Genomic DNA, 24559 nt, shown 5'->3' on the forward strand with positions numbered 1-24559 from the left:
GCACCGAGCCTGCCTCTGGCCAGGGTCCCAGTCTGCCTTTTCCCTGGAGATGGGAGACAGCTGGGAAGTGCCCCCGCCTCCCGTCCCGTCCTGACTGACAGATGCCAAGGCACTGTTTGCTCACTGTCAGGGGTAAACATTCTTTGGGAGGCAATAAAACTGCTGGGGGCAGAAGACAGGGCTCAAGACGCTTTAACCCTTGGTGGTCCAGCCCGGTGGTGGCAGGTGGATCTCTGAGTTCAAGGCCAGCCTAGTCTACAGAGTGAGTTCCAGGACAGCCAGGGCTACACAGAGAAACCCTGTCACTGTGTAACAAAAAACAAACCAAACCAAACAACAATAACAACAAAAACCTTTTGAGCCAGGCATTGGTGGCGTACCCCATTAATCCCAGCACTCAGGAGGCAGAGGCAGGCGGATCTCTGTGAGTTCGAGGCCAGCCTAGTCTACAGAGAGAGTTCCAGAACAGCCTCCAAAACAATACACAGAAGCTCTGTCTCAAAAAAAAAAAAAAAACAAAAATGAAAAAATAAAAAAACTTTTGGTGTTCCCAGAGGTGCTGGCTCCCTGTCCTTTCTCCTAGAAAACTGGTCTCAGAAGCTAAGGGCTGTGGTGCTAACGTGCCAGCCCGTTTGGGAAGGAAAGGGAGGGATAGTGTGAGCTCGACTCCTGGCATCCATAGCTGCATCACCGAGAGCTAACGGCACAGTCATCCTGGCCCTCAAGTTCCCCACGTGCAGAATGGAGAACCGGCCCTGACTTCATCGTTTTCTTTCAAAGATAAATGACAAAAAGGCAGTGGGAGTGGCTAGCGCCGGGCAGGTCCTGGGGATGCTTGATTTGGGCAAAGAAACCAGGGAAGTGTGACACCTTGGGTGTCTCAGATGGTCTGGGGTCTCCACACGCGGGCAGATGCACACCCAGCCCCCCCTACACTCAGGCGGCTCTCACACCCAGGTAAGGGACTCACAACTCCACAGATGGATCATGGGAGGCCTCTGGGGGCACAGAGACTGCAAACCCACCATGCGTACAAAGCCACTGCCTCCCATAGTCCTCCAGGTGGCTCAGCCTTCTTAGGTGACCGAGCGCATAACAGCAGCTCTAGGCCTCTTGCAGGGGAGCCTGACCCCTGGCACACCTGGGCACACCTGGCAGCGAGTCCTGCCCTTCGACAGCAGGTGCAGAGGCTGCCGTCCTTACTTTGGGCCCGTCACCTCTCACTTCAGCCAGGGTTGAGGAGGACGCAGTAGCTGGCTAGACTAGCGACTTTGGCCTGGAGAATTCCCTCTTCTATGGCATCTACCAAACAGCTACTGTTTCTGTCTTAGGCTCCATGACACCTCCCTGGGCACTTTCCCTGTGGTCACCACCCCAAGACACCTGTGACCACAGTCACCTTTGACCCCCTGCTGGCCCACTGGCTGTGCCATCCACAGCCAGACACTGGGGACCCGTCAGTTATCTTGTATCTTTATTATCCATCCTTAGGGCACCCCTGACTCCCCAACACAGGGTGCAGACACTTCTTAGCACCGTGCCAGTCATGGTACAGGATGGGTGGCAGGAGCAGAAAGTGGGAACGTCATTGTCCTGTGAGTTGCCTTGGTGACGTAGGTGGTTCTCTTGAGAATCCCACAGTCCAAGCCTGGCTTGGGGACATTTCCAATTGTAAGCCGTCTTAGTTCCCAAGACCCTCCAGGGGTCTGTGTACTTGAGCAGTATGACCTGCAGAGGGACCCAGAGAGCTCATGTTCATCCCCACACAAGTGACCTTTTCTCTGTGACCTTGGACTCTGGGCATTCAGATTGGGCAGAGGCCCAGGCCAGCAGGACAGCAGTGGCTGTCTGGGGCGGGTGGTCGGCCTGCGGCCTCTGTGGCTCTCAGACGGGATGTACAAACTGGTAGACCAGGCGCTGAGAGATGTCGGGTTTGCGAATGATCCCCTTCTTGTAATACTGGCGGATGGAGCGACTTAGCTTATCATAGTTCATGGCCGGCCGGTTCTTGCGCACGCCCCAAAGCCGGGCCACCTGTGCAGAGTCCTCAATTTTGAAGATGCCTGGGGGAAAGAGGGCGGGAAGAGAGAAGGGGGGCATGTGGAGGTCATGAGGAGGAGTAGACAAGACCAATGGGTCACTTTGGGGGAACTCGTAAGGGATAGATGCTGGGTCCCGCTTCAGCCCTGGGCCCAGGGACAGGCCCCAAGACATAGCAAACATCTTTCTTTCTTCCTTCCCTTCTTTCTCTACGTAGCCTTGGCGGCTCTGGGGTACTGGGATTAAAGGCATGTGCAAACATACTTCAATAATTTTTACTTTTACGACTGGTTGAAATTCCAATTTATGATACATAGTATTAGATCAAATGCAGGCTGAGTATCCCTAATCTGAAATTTGGGGTCAGAATCACATCAGAGTTTAGAGTTTTAGGATTTGGGACTTGTTTGACAGACTTTCCTGGCCAGAGATCCATGGTGGTGGTCTGTAGAGTTGGCATTTGGGGAGCACTTAGGAACTTTGTATTAAAAGTCAGGCAACCTAGATCATTAAAGTGAAATACACTTTTTTTTTTAACATTTCAATTCTGGACCGAGAACATTTAATACATATGGGGCTCACACACTGTGTTTCTGGTAGATACCGTGAGTCTCTCTAGTCTGAGGCTATGATGTTTCTTGTTATTAGTGTTTTACATTCATTTATTTATTGCTCATGACCATGCGAGCGTGTGTCATGTGCCCTGATGTGCTTCAGAGAGAATCGTCTCCCTTTCCATCCTGCGGGGATTGAACTCAGGTCTTCAGACTTGGTGGCAAGTGCCTGCCTTCACTGAACTGTCTCACCGGCCCCCAAAACATGATGTCTTCTGGTTTTTAAGATTTTTTTTTTTTGGTTTTTTTCGAGACAGGGTTTCTCTGTGGCTTTGGAGGCTGTCCTGGAACTCGCTTGGTAGTCCAGGCTGGTCTCGAACTTACAGAGATCTGCCTGCCTCTGCCTCCCGAGTGCTGGGATTAAAGGCGTGGGCCACCAACGCCCGGCCGGTTTTTAAGATTTTATAAAGGTTTATTTTATTATTTCATGTGGATGAGTGTTTATGTGCGCCTGTGTGCCTGGTGTCCGCAGAGGTCAGAGTGGGGGCATCAGATCCTTGGTGCTGGACATGGAGAGAGTGAGAGCAGCCACATGGTACTGGGAATTGAACCTTGTCCTCTGGAAGACCATACAGTGCTGCCGGCATGTGTGCCTGCACACCAGAAGAGGGCGCCAGATCTCATTACAGATGGTTGTGAGGCACCATGTGGTTGCTGGGAATTGAACCCAGGACCTCTGGAAGAGCAGCCAGCGCTCTTAACTGACTGAGCCATCTCTCCAACTGTGCCCCCAAATACTCTTAACAACTGAGGTGACCCTCCAGTCCTGTTTTGATTTTTTGAGACGAGATCTCTCTATGTAGACTGGGGGTGGTGTAAAATTCGCCGCCAGGCACTGGCTCCCCAGTGCTGGCCTTAAAGGCCTGTGCGCCCCCCCCCCCACCCCCGCACGCCCTACCGAAGCCATGCTTTCCCATGCTCAGCCAATACTCTCAGGTTCGCACTGTGCTCCGGCCACTGAGGTGCTGAGGCAATCAGTACCAGGCGAAGCCTGGCGGAGGCCAATGAGGATACGAAGAGCACCCTAAACCTTAAAATGCTTGACGTTGCAGGGGTGTGGACCTCTGAGTGGCACATTTGGCATAGGTGAAGGTGGAGTCAGTCTAGGCCACACCCCCAGCGCCCCTCCCGGATGGAGCCACGCCCCGATCAGAGCTCTGCCCTGCCAGAGCCTGCGCCCCGCCCCAGCCCTGCCCACGCTCCCAGGGGGGAGTTCCACCCCACAGAAACCCCGCCTTTCCTCCCCTCCCCACCCGGCCCCGGGCCCCAGCCCCACCCCCACAGCCCCGGAGCCCCGCCCTACGTGAGCCCCACCCTCCAGCTCTGGCCCCTCCCAGCGCAGCCTGCCCTTCCGACAGCCCTGATGACCGCCCTGTACCTTTCTCCTTGTTGAGCCAGCGGATGAAGCGGCCGTAGCTGTGGGGCTTGAGCAGCAGCTCCTTGAGGAACTGCCACAGGTGGATGGGCTGCCCCGAGCACGACGAATCCACCTCGCCGTCCGTCCAGCCCTCCTCGCTGGTGGAGGCTGGAAGCCAGGGGGCGCGGCGTGAGCGGCAGCTGCGACCACCCGCTTCCCCGGGCAGCCTCCCCCGGCCCCACCAGGCCTGCGTGCGCCCGCCCGGCTCACCGCAGTAGTGAAGCGCCCCGGGCGAGGTCCTCTCCTTCATCCAGGCCGCTGCGGGACAAGGAGGGGAGGTTGGATGACGCCTGTGGCTGGGGTCCTACAGCTCCCTGCCTCCCGCTGGCAAGGGGGTGGGGATGTGAGAGCTGCCACTCACTGAGAGCTGCTGTCACCGTGTTTAGGGGTTTCCTTTTCCTCGCTGTGAACGGGACAGGGACCTCACTTGGAGCTGTGGCTAGGTGGCAGGTGCTGAGGCCTGGCCTTGGCGTTCCGCACCGGGCCTTCCCCTCCGGTTATCCCCCCCCCCCCCGCGGCCACCTGCCCTTCCCCTCCGGTTATCCACCCCCCCCTCCCCGCGGCTCTGCCCACTGCTAGGCCATCAGCCAGGGACAAAGCCCGTCTGCTCAGGTCACATCCACGGGTCAGGTGCCTGGGTTGGGGCAGACAGCGACCGCTCACAGAGTCACCCGAGTGGGTTCTGCCCCCATTCACCCCAGACCTCTAAGGGAACGGGCCTTGACCCACTGAGCAAGTGTGGAACCCTCCAAAGTGAGCAGGCAGCAGTGCTGCGTGAGTGTGTAAACACAGACAACGTCGGTGCTGCGTGAGTGTGTAAATACAGATGTCAGTGCTGTGTGAGTGTGCAAACACAGACAACGTCGGTGCTGCGTGCATGTGTAAACAGACGTCAGTGCTGCGTGAGTGAGTAAACACAGACGTGCCACCACTCGTGCAGATGCCAGGGGACAGTTTGGGAGACTTCATCCTCTCCTATCATGCAGGTCCCAGGGATTGAACTCGAGTTGTCAGGCTTGGGGGCAATCGTCTTAATCCACCAAGCGGCCCTGACAGCCTCCATTACTTCTTCAATAAAACATAAAGCTAACCTTAAAAAGTTCTTTTTCCCGGTCTGGAGAGATGGCTCATAGGTTAAGAGCATTGACTGCTCTTCCAGAGGTCCTGAGTTCAATTCCCAGCACCCACATGGTGGCTCACAACCATCTGTATTGAGATTTGGTGCCCTCTTCTGGCTTGCAGACAGACATGGAGGCAGGATGTTATATTCATAATAAATAAATAAATCTTTTTTTTTAAGTTTTTTTCCCTTTTAAAACGGAGAACGTAAGACCCCGGCGTGGAATGCGTGCCTGTAATCCCAGCACAGTGTCAGAGCGGTGGCCTGTGCGGTCTTGGCTCTCACCTGATTTCCAGATGTCCAGGTGAGCGTGCAGCACGTCTCCGCCCAGGGGTGCGCGCTGGCGGAACTGCTCCTCCGTCATGGCACACAGCTCCTTGCCGCCCAGCTCCTGGAAGGCCTTGCCCGCCGGAGGCAGCCGGTACTGGTGCTCCGTCCACAGCAGCCACTTCTGCACGTTGCCGGGGCTCCAGTCCCCAGGGTCTGGGCGAGAGACAGCATCTTAGCTGGGGCCGCTGGTGGACAACACCCAACACCCATGGGGCTTTGTGCCCAGGACCATGCACTCCTAAGCCTGGGGGAGCCCTGTGGCGGCAGGATTCCACACACACCCCAAAAAGGAAGTGAGAAAGAAAAGCCGCAGCCCTAACACAAGCTTGCTGTCTCTGCAACCCTGTCAGGTCCAGGTGTCTGTCCAGCCTCCCACAGGGCCTTTCTGGAGACCCTAGCTCTGAAGGGGACAGTGACATTCAACCACAATCAGCCAGATACCTCTTGCCATCCACAATCTTTTCAAGGAGAAAGCCCACCCAGGAACCCCTCCGTCCTGGGATTTTAGAGATGGAGAAACTGAGGCACATGGGGGGGGTGCGTCCCTTGTCCAATGCTTTGCGAACAACAGCTGGGCTCCTAGAGCTGCCCCAAATAGCTATGGATCATCTAAAGGTAGAGAATGGATTCAGTGGCTATGTGTCCCCTGGGAAACTGCTCTCAGGGGCACACGGCTGGAACCAGACTGGGTCACAGTGGCAGTGAGCTCTCCAGACAGAACACTGGTTCCAGCCAGCTGGGTGACCTGCAAGAAAGACAGCTCCCACCTCATAAAGCCATTTTCCTCCTTGAGGTCAATGCAATTTGTTTCTGTCCCCATTGTTCTGAGAGCACAGCCCTCCCAAGCCGGTACAGGGGACGAGGTCCTGTGGGAGAGTCAGCCTCCCTCCCGGGCAGGGCTCTCTGGAGTGTGGGAAATCGGAGACAGGAGGAGATTGTGCTGGAGCTGCCTTGGATGGGGAACCACCTGGGAGCATCTAGCAGATGGGAGGGGGGCGGTGCAGGAGCTGAGTGTGAGGGAAAGAGAAGCCCCTCTTTCCCATGGGAAAGCTACAGGGTGGCGGCCAGGACTTCCCTTCCCCCAGCGGTACCATCTGCAACACTAGCTCCATGACACACCCCGGACCAGGCACACACACCGGCGCACACGCGCGCACGCGCGCGCGCACACACACACACACACGCACACACACACGCACGCACACACACACACACACGCATGTGCGTGCACACACACGCACACACTCTGTTCCTTGGTATTCCCTCCACATCAATTGACATTCAGCTGTTTAATTACGCCTCGTCACGCCAGCTCCATACACAGAGGGACCTCTCTGTCCTGTTGGCTGCTTAGTCACCCCGTCCCTGAAGGGTGAAGTCAGTCGGTGGCTGTTTTTTATTGAGTACCTCTCGTATCCAGTGCTGTCTAGGAACTGGGATACGCACACCCTTTAGAGGACGCAGACAGAGAGCAAGATAAGAACAAACACACACCCTCAGACCTTCAAATGGCAGACCTATCATGACAGCAAGAAAATGGGGGGAGCAAGGGTGGGGTGTGTAGGAGACAGCCTCGACAGGGGATCCGTGGTCTCGTGAGGATGCAGTCAGAGAAGACCTGAAGAAGGCCAGGGGAGGGCTAAGGAGGGCGGTTGTCCGTGGGAAAACCTGCTCGGTCGAAGGAGAAGCCAGTGGGAAGGTCCTGGGTGAGTGCTGTGGGAAAAACAGGGAGATCAAGCGGCTGGAACAGGGTGACAGGAGAGGAGACCTGAGCTCAGAAAAGGCAGGAAGCTGAGTGACAGGACAGCGCATGAGCTCTCTCTGTCCACTAAGCAGGGTAGATGTGGTTGGGCGTGGCCCTGGTTCTGTCCACTAAGAGAGAGTAGGTGTGGTTGGGCGTGGCCCTGGTTCTGTCCACTAAGAGAGGGCTGGCGTGGTTGGGCGTGGCCCCAGTTCTGTCCACTGAGCAGGGTAGATGTGGTTGGGCGTGGCCCTGGTTCTGTCCACTAAGCGAGGGCAGATGTGGTTGGGCATGGCCCTGGTTCTAGCTGTTGTGTGTCCTCTGCTGCTCAAGGCGATCAGAGTCCATCTGGCAGATCCCCGCCCCGCCTGTGTCCCCGGTGGAGGCGGCAGGGAGGGTCTCACCCGCTGTGATGTTGAGCAGTTTGCACGCTGTCTCGATGTCCTTGAGGACCTCGCCCACCACCATGGACTGCACCTGCTCTAGCGAGTGTTCATCCAGGCTGCCCCCAGAGGCCTGGCTGTCGATGACCGGGCACTGTTCAGGTTCCTCCAGCAGCTCCTCCCTGGCGCTGGCCGCGGGGACCTTGGCTACCCAGCTGCCATCCTCGGGGTACATGTTAAAGTAGGAGAGGTAGAAGGCAGACAGGCCCTGCTCCGGGGTGGCGGGCGGGCTGGGGCTCCATTCCCGCTTCTCAGGGCCCGCTGCTCCCTCCTCTGCCTTCGCCACACCTGGCCGCAGCGCCACATCTGGGGACAGCAGCAGGCATCCGGGGGACACGTTGCTCAGGCCTGGACTGGCACTGCCCATGCTGCTGCTGAGGCTTGCGGCTGCGTCTGCAGAAATAAAAGAGGAGGGAACCTGGGTCTCACGGCTGCCCTGGCTCCGTGGGGGCCACTAAGTTGGCTTCAAGACTCAGGGCTCAGCAGGCAGTGGGCTGGACCTGGGAGAGGCCGGGGGGTTTCTGGGTCGCTGGGCAGTGAGTGCAGGGCTGGCTGGGAGACAATAAACGGATGTGTGGGCAAGACGGGGCATGGGCAGATGGCGGGGGGGGGGGCAGTTTTTTAAGGTCTTAAGTAGCACAGGCTGACCTGGACCGTCTGGTCCTCCTGCCTCCTGTAATTCCTAAGTGCTGGAATCCCAAGTGCACAGCACACAGGGCTGTGGGGAGGACCAGGGCACCTTGATGTGTCTCTGGTCCCGCTCCAGGACCCACTGTGTGCTGACTTTCGCCACTGCAGGGGCAAAGGAAAAGGTTCAGACTGGAAGAATCTTTGGGTTTCTTCAAGAGCCATGGCTAACCTGACTGAAAATGTCCTAGAACTCAAGAAATGCCTTCCTGTTCTCTCGGACTAGCAGAACAGAACTGAGATGAATTTCAGCTCTCTCTGTCTCTGTCTCTGTCTCTGTCTCTGTCTCTGTCTCTGTCTCTGTCTCTGTCTCTGTCTCTGTCTCTGTCTCTGTCTCTGTCTCTCTCTCTCTCTCTCTCTCTCTCTCTCTCTCTCTCCACCCCTCCTTGCTCAGTGCCCAGCCCCTGCCCCTCTCCAGCACAGCCCTGCAGACTCTGGCAGGGACAAAAAGCCAACAGAGGAGGAGGAGGAGGTGTTGCCTCTGGTTTCAGCATTTCCTCTCCAAGAATGCTTTAAGTGACAAGGAAGAAAGGGTTTGGGTGGGTGGGGTGGGCAGTGGTGCTGGGGGAGGGGCTGGGGTTTGGGGGGGGGATAGAGAGCAGGGCCTGGATTCATCTCGAGTCCCTTCTGTGCAAACATGCGTGTGTACCGTGGGCCCTTAGTGTTTACCGAGGCAGTGTCCACAGCCTGCTCTGCCCCTGTGTCCCCACCCCGGCCTGTGCCCACACCCAATACCCCAGGTAATGGCCCCACCCCAGGAGAGCCTGCTCCTGTCTCCATCCCTCCTCTCCCATGCTCCGTGCACATCCCTAGCAGTCCTGCGCCTGCCACGTTCGAAGAGTCCCTGCCAGCTCCCCGGGCCCTGTGCCCAGCTGCCTGTCTTTCCAAGAGGCTGAACTCGATTCTCCCTGGCCTTATGTTTGCCAGGCCTCAGCCACAGGTTGAGGGGGGGGGAGAAAGGTGCTGGGGTCCAGGCACTGTCGTAAGAGGGGCCAGTTGGGTCAGCGCTGGTCTGGGTGCTATCTAAAGTCTGCAACATTCTTTTTTTTTTTTTTTTTTTTTTTTTTTTTTTGAGACAGGGTTTCTCTGTATTATTTTGGAGTCTGTCCTGGAACTCGCTCTTATAGACCAGGCTGGTCTCGAACTCACAGAGATCCACCTGCCTCTGCCTCCCCAGTGCTGGGACTAAAGGCGTGCGCCACCAACGCCCGGCTATCTGCAACATTCTTTACCTCACCTGTTGAGTAGGCTTCACAGCCCTGGCACCCACACCCTCCCCAGGGAGAGGCGGCCCAAAAGGGGTCTCTTTTGCTGGTGGGACAGTCAAGCACAAAGGGAGCCTTCTGGACCCTTCCCCAGCAGAGACCCCAGCCTCCCTTCTCTCTCTGTCTCCCCACACCCATGCCCCGGGCAGACGATGATCTATGTGTGCAGCACAGGAAGGGGTCCCTGGTGCCTGGGGCCGGGTGGCTTGGCTGAATGGCTGCCTGTACCTCTGGCCCCTCAGGGCCGTGGCTGGGCTGAGGCAGGAGGAGAGGGTGTCCCAGAGAATGCAGGCGCTGTCATGCCGGGGTGCCCACACACACTGTCCTGGGTGGTTTTATGTCAACTTGGCACAAGCTAAAGTCTTCTGAGAGGAGGGAGCCTCAGTAGAGAAAAAATGCCTCTAGAAACCCAGGGCGTTTTCTTAGTTAGTGAATCACGGGACGGGACGGCCACCACTGTGGGCGGTGTCACCCCCTAGGCCCATGGTTCTGGGTTCTATAAAGAAGCAGGCTGAGCAAGCCAAGGAGAGCAAGCCAGTGAGCAGCGCCCCCTCCATTCCCTTTGCATCAGCTCCTGCCTCCAGGTTCTGCCCTGTGCTGTTTCCTGTCCTGACTTCCTTTGATGATGAACAGGGTAAGTCAAATTAACCCTTTCCTTCCCAGGTCGCTTTGGTCACAGTGTTTCCTCACAGCAATAGTCACCCTAATAGGACAGCCACCCACAGCCTGGAGACATGGACTGGGGTCTCCCTTCATAGCTGAAGATGCCCAGGCTCAGGAGAGAGGAACCTGCCTGTGAGGGGCCTCTGATCCTAGAACCAGAGCTGCTTTGGTCACCGCCCTCTTCAGGGGTGTCCTGCCCACCCCCTGATTGGGTCCTTCCAGCCTCCGAGGTTCATCTTCTGCTCCTGGCTGCTTGTCCCACCCCACTGTCAAGTTCATTTCCTTCTAACGTCCTTTTATCAAACTTCTCTGCTTCAGAGCCTGGCGAGCGTGGCTCCTAACCGCCGGCCTGGCCCCGCAGGCGGGGATGTGGCTCAGTTGGTGGCCTGCGCGTTTGCTCGGGCACGGCGAAGCCCCGGGTTCCATCTCTAGCGCTGCGTACACGAAACTCAAACTCAGAATGTGTGGCGGCTAGAACCGCCAGTTAGCATGTTCTGCTCACGTCCGGGCTCTGGCAAAGCTGGCACTCCTCGCAGTGGGCATAGCCACGGTATTTTCTCCCCATGCTGCTGTCCTCTTTCCCAAGATACCATTTCTCTCTCACCCCAGTCTCCCTAAGCCCCCACCGCATGGAGCCCCTCTGACGTCTCCCTTCTGATGAGTGACTGGCAACTGAGCCTGTGTCTAGATCCTCAAGAAGCCATCTGCCTGTGGGGATATGGGGACTTGTGGGGGGCTGAAGCTCAGGGAGTGGCAGGGAGGACCCCGAAGGCTGAAGAATCCGGCCCTAATCAGAGACCTGCTGTAGACCTGAGCCCCCAAAACAAGCCTGAGAGCTTGGCATGTTGGGCACAGGCTACTCTCTCTCAACTGCCCAGGGCTACAGTCTCCTGAGTGACGCCTCCAGTCTCCAAACCTCCAGTTGATCTTGGGGGTAAAGCTGCGTGTCCGGATTAAGGCTCAGTGGGTCTGGCTTGATCTCGCCACAGAAGCCCTGGCTGTCTCTATAGACAAAAGAAAGCTTGGTGACAGCTGCTGCAGGCTAGGCAGGCGGCGGGGCACTGTCAGAGGGTTAGTGGATAGGGCTTCAGAGCTTGGAAGTCCGTCCCTCAGTCCTGTCCCCCAGGAAGGTAAGCGAGGGGAGGTTTCAGTGGGACACCGAGTGCAGCTGTTTCTTGGTGCCCTGTTCCCTTTGCCCCGTGTGTCCTCTGTTTATATCCAGGACTCCATCCTCAGGGAGCAAAGGTGCCCGGGAAGCCCTCATGAAATGCCTGTGCCCGTGTGTTGGGAGCTCCTTCTTCCAGACCCAGCCACCCTGTGTCCTAGGACCCAATCTTAGTGGCCCAGATCCCAGGACCCAGCTTCAGGCCCTGGGAAAGCACCTCTGAGGGACATCAGGTGAGGGAGGTGACAAGAGTTAGTCACTGTAACCCCCTTCTCAGCCCCTGGCGGCCTCACTAGTAGAGGTCTGACCCCTGCTGCTGGCTACTCCCCAAGCCTTCCCAGCCTTCGAACCCCTTAGATAGGCTAGAGGCAGGGCCTGGGGCAAGACTAGGCCCTGGTGAAGAGCCCCACAGGGTGGGTAGGTCCCTCACACCTGCACCCCAATGCCCACCAGGTGTCAGCATCTTGGAGAGAGCCGGCCAGTCCAGGCCCTAGGGAGCCTCAGGCCGGCCATTTCCCTGACCTCCCTGCTGCAGGCTCCAGTCTGCCCCTGGCCTGTCACTCCCCTGCCCACCCCTGCCTTTCAAGTCCTCCCTCCGGGGACCCAGCAGCCTTGCCCTTCACCATGGCCCTTCAGGGGAGCTGGGTTCAGGCCTCCTGCCTGAGGTGCTGGGAGCGCTGGCCTTGGCCCAGCTCCGCCAAACAGACCAGCACTGCCCCAGAGTAAACTAAGGTTGATTTGGGCTATGTGGGACCTCCTTTAAAAAATTTAAAAGAGCCGGATGTTGGTGGTGCACACCTTTAATCCCAGCACTCGTGAGGCAGACGCAGGCGGATCTCTGTGAGTTCGAGACCAGCCTGGTCTACAGAGCGAGTTCCTGGACAGCCTCCAAAACAATATAGAGAAACCCTGTCTCGAAAAACCAAAAACAGAAAAAAAAAAAACTTTAAAGAGAACTGGGAGGGCCGGGTGTTGGTGGCGCACGCCTTTAATCCCAGCACTCGGGAGGCAGAGGCGGGTCTCTGTGAGTTCGAGGCCGGGCTGGACTGATAGCCTCCGAAACAATACAGAGAAACCCTGTCTCGTAAAAACCAAAAAAAAAAAAAAAAAAAAAAAAAAGAGAGAGAGAGAGAGAGAGAACTGGGAGGAGAGGAGGGATGTACCCTAATTGTCCCTGGAAGTTGTGTTCACAGGTTCTGAAAGGCTCCTATCTGACAGCGGTTATTGTCAGCCTGTCCCTCTCTGTGCTGCCAGCAAGGTCCCAAGCCCAGCACAGGGCTTGAAGAGTCCACTTAACAACCCTGCCAAGTCATTTTTGCCTGGCTGTCAGAGTTTTCCAGAAAATGCAGTTCATGTCTTTACTGGTTCTTCTGTGTGTGAGCCCTCCACGTGGCTACATTCTCTCTCTAGCAGGCACATGTGAGCCCAGGGGACCTCCTCAGAGGGCAGGGAATCTCCTCAGAGGGCAGGGGATCTCCTCAGAGGGCAGGGGAAAGCAGCTTTTCTCTTCACCCGCTCCTCCAGCAACCAACCAAGACCCAGAACGAACTGTCCAGGGAGGCTGGGACAGAAGAGTGCGGAGGCACGACAGGAAGTGTCAGCACACTTGTGTCCCCTTCTGGCCGGGAAGCTGTACTCACAGGGGACAGGAGGCAGCCCCTTGCTGCCTAAGAGAAGGGACCTCACCTGACCTCTACCACAGCCCCAGAGCCTGAACGCGGACAGGAAGCCACCTGCAGTCCCCTTAGCCCATCTCAGCCTTCGGAAGAGTCCTGAGAGGCCTCACTGGCTTTTTCTTCTGTGCCGGGAGGCGCGTGTCCCTTGCCCCTGGGGGGTGCTAGTGAGGTGCCTGGGTTGTTAGCGATGCTCAGGAGGAATGGTGGGAGAGGAGCGGCAGGTTCAGGCTTCTTGCTGGCAGCTGGAGCCCAGATCCTTAAATGTCAGGAAGGGCCCAGGGCAGTGGTGCCAAGGTTTGCTTTGAGAAGAGCAGTTCTACCTGCTGTGCTGCCTACGGGGGCTCTGGGATGAGGGCAGGGTCCCAGGCTGGCGCTAGGCTCTGCCTCCTCTTTTCCAACTCTAGGTCTGGGGGTTTTCCTGTGAGACGGCCGTGCTGTTTGTTAAATGGCTGCGAGTTGCCTGACGTAAAGGGGCTGGAGGACTGGCGGGCATTCCTGTGGGCTGCGGTGGTGAAGTGTGCTTGAATGCACACCTGGGAACAGGTGAAGGGAGACATGGGAGGAGAGGAGGGAGGGGACGTCTGGGGTGCTGCAGACCTGAGGGCAGAGGCGAGGCAGGCCTGGGCTCTCTGCCCTTCCCCGACTACCCAGGACTGGATAGCTGCTGGCCTCAACTGCGCCTCCTCACTTCCCGGTGGGAGGCAGAGCCAGGACCCCCCGCCCATTGTATGCTCCCTCAAGTCCAAGACATAAGCTGGCAAGTCCAGCCAATGCCTAGCCGACTCCTATGCAGCTTTCAAAGCCCCATTCTAGTGGGTCCTTCAGGATGCCTCCCTTCACCGAGGTGACTGTCCTGTCTGACCTTACTCAACAGACAAGGGGCTACAAACACACCGAGGGAAAGAGATGCCCGTGGCCCTCAACCCATCCCTCCTCACTCTGCTCTCAGGGCCTTGGTCTTCCAGCTAGCTGGAGCTGACCTTTTCTGGGTTCAGCGCGAGCCACAGCAGGCCAGTCAGCTCGGAGTCTCCCGCTGGGCTCGCTCTTACCAGCCACTGGACGTCCATGGGGTGTAGCCCTTCTGCCTCGGGGCTGCGTGGTGGGTGAGACCCACCTGACTCACAGTGTCCTTATGAGCATGTGTGACAGGTAAAACTTGTAGGCACTCACCATACCCAGCATGGAAGAGATGCTGGTACACGCACAGCCAGGATCCTAGACCCGGCGAGAGCATCCTAGCCTCCCAGTCCCTGTGGCTCAGCGGGCAGCAGATGCTCAGCTTGCCGGAACCATCCTCAAGGTGGGCAGCAGCCGCTTGCTCTGCCCAATACCCTGGGCTGGGGGAAGCTGCAGAGCCTGTTTACTTTGTTACTCAGGGGAGCAGCTGCTATGGGCACTGCAGCTTTATTGGGGTTGTCTTGAAGCTGTTTGCTTGGGGAGGTGGGGGCAGGAAATGAACTGAGTCTCCATCTTGGCCAGGGGGATGGGGTCAGCCACGGAGGCCTGTGGCTAGACTGGGGATGTTGGGAAGTGCTGGGAGTGGGGTCAAGAAGGTCTGGGGCCCACACAGTGGGTCTATGTATGCACATACACTTACACGCATACACACACAGTGGGTCTATGTATGCACATACACTTACACACACACAACACCCAGTGGGTCTATGTATGTACATACACTTACATACACAGTGGGTCTATGTATGCACATACACTTACACACACACAATACCCAGTGGGTCTATGTATGCACATACATTCACACACACATATACACACACAGTGGGTCTATGTATGCACATACACTTACACACACAGTGGGTCTATATATGCACATAGGCTTACACACACAGTGGGTCTATGTATGCACATACACTTACATATACACACACAGTGGGTCTATGTATGCACATACAGTGGGTTTATATATGCACATACACTTACACACACAGTGGGTCTATGTATGCACATACACTCACACACACATATACACAGTGGGTCTATGTATGCACATACACTTATACACACACACAGTGGGTCTATGTATGCACATACACTTACACACACATACACACACACGGAGGCACAACTTGGCCAGCCTCAGGGGACACACACACACACACACACACACACAAACACATACACACAGGCATACCCCAGCCAGCCTCAGAGCATGCACTGGCACACCTTGGCTGGCCTCACACATGCACTCACACTTGCACACACGCACACACACCTTGGCCACACACACAAGCACTGGCACACCTTGGCCAGTCTCACACATGCACTCACACTTGCACACACACACACACACACACACAAACACATACACACAGGCATACCCCAGCCAGCCTCAGAGCATGCACGCGCACACACACACATAAGCACTGGCACACCTTGGCCAGCCTCACACATGCACTCACACTTGCACTCACACTTGCACACACACACACACACCTCGGCCAGTCCGGGGCACCTCAAGTGCTCAGGCCCTCAACCTCACCCTACCATTCCTAGTACTCACTTCCTTCTCTGCTCGCTATAGGAGTCTGGCAAATCTTATAAACGAGTGCCGTGGGGCTGGCGAGATGGCGCAGCAGGTAAGGTCAGTTGTCACCCAGTCTGATGGCATGGTGCTCAGGACCCAGGACACAAATGATAAAGCAAGAACGGACGCCAAGCTGGGCATGGTGGTACTCAGGAGGCAGAGGCGGGTGTACGTCAAAAGAACTCCAGGCAATAGGCTGTCCTCTAATCTCTCTCTCTCTCTCTCTCTCTCTCTCTCTCTCTCTCTCTCTCTCTCTCTCTCTCTCTCTCTCTCAAAATAAATGCAATTAAAAAAAACTAAACAAGCAGAAATGAGGCTTCGGGGCGAGGTTTAGTGTGAATTCAAGACCAGCCTGGACTACAGGACCAAGTGCTGGAGCCACAGAGACAGGCTCAAATCCCAGCCAGTATGATGGCACGCACCTTTAACCCCAGCACCCCTGGGCAGAGGCAGATGACCTGTGAAGTGGAGGCCAGCCTGGCCTACATAGGGAGTAAGGCCAGTCTCAGGATAAACACTTCCCCAAACCAAAAGAAAACAACGGAGTGCTCCCACACACACTGCTCTTTCCCGTGAGACCCCTCTGTCTTCTGGGTGACCCCACAGACTGCCAGCCTGTGCCATCATGCTCAGCTGGTTTCCTGGGCTCTGAACCTGTCTCTCTTGCTCTAGGTCGCGCCTTGATCCCCTAGGTCCAGTGGGCCCCCGTCCGTCCACTGTGGCCCAGAAACACCCAGTCCTTCCCACGGGCAGAGCAGCCAAGGCAGCCGTGGCTAGTCAGCTGCCTGAGTCAGGGAAGAGCTGGCCAGATTCCCGGGGTGCCATACACCCACATGGCTGGTTTCCCCTCAAAACTGCATAGAATGGAGTCTGGGCAAGGCCTGCAGACATGGGGACCCCAAAAATAGGGGGTGTCCCCAAAGCTCTGGGTCTGACCCAGCAAGGCAAACATCAGCATATGGGAGGAACAGGACTCTGTGGTAACGGGTCCCTAGGATCTGGGACATGAGCTCCAAGCTGGCAAAGCCTCCAATTCGTGTCAGTCACCAGCCCCCCCACAACTGACAGGGAACCCACAGAAGGGCCCGCTGCCTCCTGCCACACTCACCCGTTAGTCGCCTGGTGTCCAAGGGGTTGTCCTCCGTGGAGCTAACCTCAGGAGCCAAGAGGAGGCAATGGGCAGCTCCGACCACGGCTGTGTCTCAGCCGGACATCAGTGGGGCCAGCAGGACTGGGGCAGAGGTGGCCCTCAGGTGAGCCACCAGGGCCTGTCCACCCGTGAGGGGAAGTCAGAGGTCTCAGGCCTGAGGTCTATAAGCGGGTGCCTGCCGGAGGCTCAGGCCCACCTGCTGACACCATGAGGAGGTCTAATCTGGGGTGCTTACGGGGCAGCAGCAGGCTGGGGGGCTGGGGACAGCAGCCGGAGTGCAGGAATGCCCTGGAAGGAAGTCAGAAGTAAGACAGAGAGTTGGCCCGCCAGGTTTCCCATTATAAGTAATCCTTCCTTATTTACCTGAACAAATACGCTCCCTGCCTACCTCAGACTGCAGGCAGGCTCGCTCCTGGTTAACCCTTGAGGGCCTTGTCTCCCGAGGGATAGAGGACTCAAGCCCTCACCCATTTTCTCCTCTAAGTGACCGTGCCCAGTGTGCCCACTTTACTAACACAAGGTACAAAGGAAGCATCCTGTGGGACCCGGGTTCTGGACTCAGAGTGATCACCCATGGGCTTGGAGACAGCTCAGCAAGAGTAATGAGAGTTCAGCACCTCTCCCTCCCCTGGGGGTCCCCATGCCCACCTGGAGGAGGTGCTGTCTGCCTCCCCAGGCCCTGGGAGAGCCTGTCAGCTCATCTGCTGGCAGGCGCTACGCTCTCTGCACCCCGCAACTTCCTGCAGGCCTGTCACCCAGTGATGCAAAGGACCCAGAGCAGGGTCAGGCGGCAGCAGCCTACCCTTCCAAGACCCGAAGGGAAGCAGCAGGTGGGCTGCACAGAAAGGGGGTTTGCAGCCAGCCCAGGTCCCGCTGCCCAGGCTCCTTCACCTGCTCAAGAAGCCACACATCAGACTCTCAGCTTCCTCTTCCTGCCACAGGGGCAGAGCTGAGTGAGGCCTACACCTGAACCATCTCCGAAGGTATCTTTCCTCGTGTCGGCAGATCGGCAGGGTCTCACTGTGTAGCCTGGGGTGGCCTAGAACTCACAGAGATCACCTGCCTCTGTTTCCCGGGTGCTGGGAGGAAAGAAAGATGCCACCACGCCTGACTATCATGACATATTTTTTGTTTTAGTTAAATAGTGTGTGTGTGTGTGTGTGTGTGTATGTGTGTGTGTGTATGTGTGTCTGTGTGCAATGCCAGAGGAGGTCAGAAGGGGGCATTCGGCTCCTGGAACAGAGTTACGGGCAGTTGTGAGCTGCCGTGTCGGTGCTGGGAATGGGACTCTGCAAGTTCAGCCAGTGCCTTAACCACTGAGCCGTCTCTCCAGTCCCGGTATCGTTCACTGCTGCTCTCAGATTCCATAAGTAGTAGTGTGACCTCCCACTGGCTTCCTTCAGGGCTAGCCTGTCACTCTGACACCCACCAACATCTTCCGACAGAGGCCAGGCTTTCTGCACAGCCTGGAGCACAGCTGCCGCCCTCGTTGGCCCTGTGTTGAGGAGGGAACTCAAAACTCCGAAAGGGCTGCAACCAACCATTCTTGATCCCTACGGGTCCGATCCTCCAGGGCCAGTAAGCAAAAGGCCTCTATGTTCCCCGGTGACTCCTACACCTTCCTGTCCCCTGCTCCTCTGCCTTCCAGGTACTCCCCAGACAATGATGCTCCCAGCACAGTGCTCTGGTGCCTTGGTACTCAGCTGCTGCACAGATGTGCCTGAGTGGATGGGAGCCGGGGGAAGCTAGGGACTCCCACGCCCACTCTTTTCCCGACCAACAGACCCAGGTTGCTTCTGGTGTTCCATTTTGAGTGTAAAGGGATAAAGGCCAGGGCTTACTGCATGCTCCAACGTGTTCTCATTTGGAGCTCCTGCTGCCCTTAGCTGGTGATTTTTAGCTGGGTACATGGCCACCTGGAGTGAATACACTCCAGCCTCCCTTGCAGCTAGGTACGGTCATGATGCCAGGTGGAAGGGAAGGTCAGCTGGGTCCCACCCTCAACTCCAGGGGTTCCTGGGGACTCTTCCTCTATCTATCTTTATCCACCAGTGTGATGTCAGGGCACCTACTTTGGTTTTGATCCAATAAATACATTTTGGGGGTAGGAATGTGGGGGGCAGGGATGTGGGGGGCATGGATGTGGGGGTAAGGGTGTGGGGTAGGGGTGTGGGGTAGGGATGTGGCTCAACTGGCTTCCTCAGCATGAATGGGCACTCAAGAAGTGGAGGAGGAGGTCAAGGTCAATCTTGGGCACATAACCAGTTGGAGGCCAGCCTGGGCTACACAAAACTCTGTCTCAAAAGACATGGTTCTGCTGGGGTCAGCAGGAAATAGAAATTAATGATCACCACCCCTGCACAGCGACCGACTCTCAGGGCTTCAGTGAGGGGAGATCCCCTGGGCGGCTTCCTCCAGGACTGCTGTGCTAGGCCCACTTCTCAGGGACACTTAGAGTGCCCAAGTTTTGGTGCGGATTCAAGGGGCCCTTGCACGGATGCATGAACACACCAGGCTCCCGCTCTGCTCCCGACGCAGGCCCCTCTAATCCCCCTCGGCCACTGCAGCAGAGGAACTGTGCCAGAGCCTGCCCTCTCTGCGCAGACCTCAGGGGGCCGCTGAGGGCCATACCTGCCCTGTTCTACCCTCCACAAGGGGGTCCCTTGCCCTCCCCGTGTGTGTCTGTCTTGGGACTGTTCTTCAGCCTTCGGAAGCGACATGCCCTCTCTGTGAGCCTTCGAGATGCTGAACAGGGCACAACTTGGCTTTTGTTTGTTTGTTTGAGATGGGGATCTCACTATGCATCTGGTTGGCCAGGAACTCTCTGTAGACCAGGCCGGCCTTGAACTCAGAGACCTGCTTGCTTCTGCCTCCTGGGTGCTGGGATTGAAGGGGTGCGTCACCACCGCCCGTCCTTTCTTTCCTCTTACGCTCTTGTATGTGTTTTCATGAGAAGTAGTTTCATGTGGTAGCCCAGGCTGGCCTTGATCTTGGCAATCCTCCTACCTGTATTCCCAGCATACCTGCCTCTTGTCTACCCTACTAGGGCAGCCATCAAACCCAGGATGACAAGGTCTGGGGCAGCTGGCTGGCAAACCCTCCCCACCTCGACTCTCTGGTCACCAGCCAGCGCAGTGTGGAGTCCTTAAGCTGGGTCCAGGGCAGGGTGTCGGTGACACGGTGCTAAAATGGCGGGATGGAGGTGAGTCCCAGGTGTTCTGTGAGTGAAGGAGAGACTCACCCTGCATGAACTCGAAGGCTGTGCACACATCTTGGGAAGGACTGTCTGTCCGTCTGTCGGCAGACAGCTGTCTTCCTGGCTTGCTCTCTGTCTTATCTCCTAGAACTCATGTCCTCCCTGTGTTTGGCTTTCTTTGGAACTTCAGACTGTGATAACAGTGGAGAAGTCTGGGCCCATTCCAGTGCTCGAGGGATGGGATCGTCACGTCCCGCAGTCCTAGGCTCTGGCTTCAAGAAGGCAGGAACACTGGGGGTATGGGGCTCCTTCCTGTGAGGTGACGGACCTGACATTCTCACCTTGAGGGGACCACGAGGGAAAGACAAGGATGGTCAGGAAGCCAGCCAGCGCAGTGTGGAGTCCTTGAGCTGGGTCCAGGGCAGGCTGTCGGTGCTCATGAGCCTCCAGACCCTGTCCAGCGTATGTGATAGGGACAAATATCCTGAGCCCAGAGAGGCTGGGAATAGACCTAAGAACACACAGTAAGCTTGAGATCTCAACCCAGACCCCAACTTGTGCTCCCGTGAGCGCTGACTCAGGTAACTGATGCCAATAAGCCTGCACCCTGGGGGTCACTCACTCACTCACAGGTGCCAGGCAGAGGCTTACTGGCTTGCCAGGGTTAGGGCTGAGACATGGCAGGGAGCCTTAGGCTGTGCCTGGGTAGAGAACACAGGGCCCAGGAAGGGCCCAGGAAGCGGCTGTTTTCATACCTGGGGCATGTCACCTTGTGTTCCAGGCATACCTGGTTCCTTGCTTATTCCAGATTAGCAGACATTCCTCGGTGGCTGGCCTAGCAGGAAAGTCCCCCTGTGTCTGCCACAGAGGGCACAGACAGCCCCCAGCATCTGGTCCAAGGACAATCACCTCTGGCCCGTCTGGTTCTGTGGGCAGTTACAAGATGTCACAATTCCTGTCCTTGTCCAGGCCTGGACCCAGCTCTCCAGGCCCAGGGTCTCCCCACCAGGACCTCCCCTCCTGCAGAAGCGCTCTGGAGACGCTCCAAGGGAAAGGCCATTAGTCTCTGTATCCAGGCCTTGCTAACCACCCCATACCCTCCCTTAGCTCCTTCCGCTCATCCAATGCCAATGCCGCTCACGCCCAAGATGGCATCTGAAGAGGTGGCCCTCAGGGGTCCAGACAAGCCCGCAGTCAGAGATGAGCTCTAAGGGACGCTTTGGGCCAGTTGGGATGGGGACACATGGGACATTTGCACACGGACAGGGACAGCATCATCCTCTTCATCCAGTCACCCCCGTGTTAGGAAGCACAGCCACCCCTGGCCCGGTCTCGGTCCTCATGAATCTCTTCGCTGACACAGGGCACTGAGCTCCCTCAGGCCCAGCCTTGCCTCCACGTCCTGGATGGCCACAGCAAAAGAGGACAATGGCTAAGAGGGTTATGTCTACGCCGGAAGGTGTGCTAGGCAAGCCAGGGAAGGTATGTGTGGTGGGTAGCAGGCTGAGGAGGCAGGGAACCGCTCGCGTCTCCTTGAGGTTGGGCATCTGAAGGGGTTAGCTTTTGCAGGTGGCTTGGAGCACTCAGGTGGAAAGGGAGGGCTGGGAGGCCACATTGAGCAACCTTGAGACCCAGGCCACTAGTGTCCCAGGTTGTTCTAGCTAAGTCCGTCACTGACAGGACACTGGCTGGGAGCCAGCTGCTGGGCCATGGCTCCCAAGCATGTAGGTAAGTCTTCGGTGGTCTCTACGGAAACTGAGGCACAGAGCTCTCGCTCAGAGGTGGGGAGCCAGGCATGGAACACAGCCGACTCGCAGCCGCCACCAGGGCCTCCCTGCTAGGGGTGTGGCATCAGTGGCTCCTCCTCCCACCGCCGCCCGCTGCAGCACCAGGTGGACCCCAGGCCTCGGCAGGGGGTGGAGGTGGCGGCCCACGTCATGCCCTCACCCGGGGAGCCGGCTACTGCCTTTCCCCTACTGACGCAGAGCCGGCCAGCCTTCTGGGCCTTACAAAACCACAGGTCCGATAAGAATACAATCAAGCCTGTTTTGCTCTGTTGGAGGGGCTGGGCCACGAGGCCGCTGTGGTGGAGGGACTGCCCGCAGCTTGGGTGCTGCTATCAGCAGCCCTGACCCCCCTCCTAGCAGCCCCTTTGAAATTTACCCACCTTATCAAAGGCCCAGGCTTCCCCTAAACTCCAGGGACAGCTGCCCTTTGTGTATGCTGACTTCTACCTGGGCCCAGGGACTACCTAGGGCGTGTGTGTGTGTGTGTGTGTGTGTGTGTGTGTGTGTGTGTGTGTGTGTGTGCATGGGGGGCGGTTCCTGGGAAAGGGCACCTGGGCTACACTCCCGGAGAGAGGCCCCCAGTCTCATACACAATCCAGCTGCACACCCCCCTCCCTGGACATGCACCTTCACCCCCCAGCCCTGCCCACCCTTCCTCCGGCTGGTTGGGCATTCCTCCACGGGTGCCAGGTGTGGAGGGCAGCTTCCTTCCTCCTCGGGCACTTCCTCAGCCACGGAGACCTGCTTCACGCCTGGTCCCCCGGCCACTCCTTCTGCAAATGTTTATTGAACATCTACTACACGCCAAGTCCCGGGGGCCACGGCAGTGATGAAGGACCCTAGCTTCACTCCCCTCCCCTGGAGCTGGCATTCTTGCAGTGGAAGCAGGTGACAAGCACGGGCGCCTGGTGCCAGACAGGGAAGGGAGACAGGAAGTGAGGGCCGAGGCGATCACGTTTACATGATGGGGTTAGTGGAGGCTAGCCTTCGCAGGGGGCTCCCGAGAGGAGACCCAAGGCTGGCCTCCCCCTCCACACTCGGAACCACAAACACAGGAAGGGAAAGCCAGGAGGAAGGTAGCCACCCAAACTGGGTGTGAGGAACACGCTTGTGAGGCCAGTATTGAGGAGGCACAGGTAGGCAGGTTGCCAATTCGAGGCTAGCCTGGGCTACACAGGGAGTTCCTGTTTTCATCACAAAATAAAAGGACTTCAGGATTGAAAATTACTTGTTTTTTATTTTGTTTTGTCTTCCTTCCTTCCTTCCTTCCTTTCTTTTTTTTTTCTGTAAGCACTCTGACTGGCCTGGAACTCACTTTGTCAACCAGACTGGTCTCAAACTCAGAGAGATCCACCTGTCTCTGTCTCCTGAGTGCTGGGATTAAAGGTGTGTGCCACCACTGCCAAGCCAGGATTGAAAATTATAAATGGGCCTGGATTTAATCCCTAGGGTTGTCCAAACAAAACCAGACAGTGGTCCATCAGCACGTCAAGTTCTTATTTTAGCAAGGCCACAGGGCACAATGCCAGCAGAGCAAGGGTTGGACCCCAGGACCCGCCCCTGTTGCTCCGCTGTGAGGGTCCTGGGCAGGACAGTTGACCAGAGATGGAGTGCTGGGCATGGCCACCGCCTGTCACTATGGAAGTGGTGGCCAGGCTTGTTTGGAGCTGAGAGCTGACGCTGTGTAGAGGGTTAGGTCGCATTTCGACTCTAGTGAGCTGTCAGCCACCCAGGCTTTCTGGAACTCTTAGTGCCCCTTCCCAGGGCTACTGTCCTCTGGGTGGCACAGGACTACCATCCCAGCCCTCAGGAGGGAGGCTCAGAATTCCAAAACCGTCTACAGCTGCACAGGGGATCTGAGGTTTCGGTCCTCCTGGCTCACACAGGGCGCTGGGCTCCCTCAGGCCTGGCATCTGAAAACACAAGGCCCTGCATCTGAAAACAAAAGCAACAGAATGGCACAGAAAGGGACACTGACCCATTGTCAGAGCAGGTGAGCATGGCGGTACCGGGACACAGCGGCGCGGCGTGCAGCCCGGCCCGCACACTTTAGAGGCTTCTCCCAGGTCCTTGGGGCACACCAGACTAACCACCACATCCTTCTTTTAGGACACCTACTCATGGGAGTCAGAGTCCAATCTTTTTTTTGGGGGTCTTACTATGTGGCTGGGGTGACAGGCCTGTGTCACCATGCTCGGCCCCTCTTCAGTGTTCAGTGTCAACGTCATCTTGTGCAACACGACATGTTAGCGCCCCGATGCCCACGTGACTTCCGTACTTGGGCTAGAAACCGAACCGCTGGCATTGACGAAGAAACGGAAACCTACCAGAAGACTTCGGGATGATTCTGCTCCGTGGATGATTCTGACAACACTGGGTATATTCTCCCTTTGACAGAGCCCCGGACAGCGGTGTCACCTCACAACCCCATGAGCCCCCAGTCACGTTCTGTCTCTCAACTCCACCATCATCCCCTATCGGGGGCCGCAGACCACAGTCCTGATCCTGGGGGACTGGGGACAGCTGCCCGGTCTCAGGGCTCCTAGATCCTCTCAGTGCAAGACACGGAGCCTGGCGTGGCATCCACTCTCCAGGGAGGAGAATGAGGGAATGAGTGTGTGTGTGTGTGTGTGGTGTGTGTGTGGTGTGTGCGTGTGTGTGTGGTGTGTGAGTGTGTGTATGTGTGTGGTATGTGTGTGTGTGTGGTGTGTGTGTGT

General features: G+C 57.0%; 1 protein-coding gene across 2 annotated transcripts; it reads right to left on the reverse strand.

Moving 5' to 3' along the window:
• Window positions 1–1461: 1461 nt before the first annotated feature.
• Spdef (SAM pointed domain containing ETS transcription factor) lies at window positions 1462–17177 on the reverse strand. 2 transcript variants are annotated; one of them, XM_040732397.1, is made up of 7 exons: window positions 16818–17177; window positions 7667–8098; window positions 5477–5674; window positions 4433–4474; window positions 4282–4329; window positions 4033–4179; window positions 1462–2063 (listed from the first exon to the last, which is right to left on the reverse strand). In XM_040732397.1, the coding sequence occupies exons 2-7, from the start codon at window positions 8070–8072 to the stop codon at window positions 1885–1887; spliced, it is 1020 nt and encodes a 339-aa protein (XP_040588331.1). In that variant the 5' UTR covers window positions 8073–8098; window positions 16818–17177; the 3' UTR covers window positions 1462–1884. The 2 variants fall into 2 exon arrangements, with proteins under 2 accessions (XP_040588331.1, XP_005084937.1); XM_005084880.4 differs by lacking the exon at window positions 4433–4474.
• Window positions 17178–24559: the final 7382 nt, after the last annotated feature.

Source organism: Mesocricetus auratus, unplaced genomic scaffold (assembly GCF_017639785.1).
Source record: "Mesocricetus auratus isolate SY011 unplaced genomic scaffold, BCM_Maur_2.0 Super-Scaffold_100027, whole genome shotgun sequence".
NCBI classification, from domain to species: domain Eukaryota; kingdom Metazoa; phylum Chordata; class Mammalia; order Rodentia; family Cricetidae; genus Mesocricetus; species Mesocricetus auratus.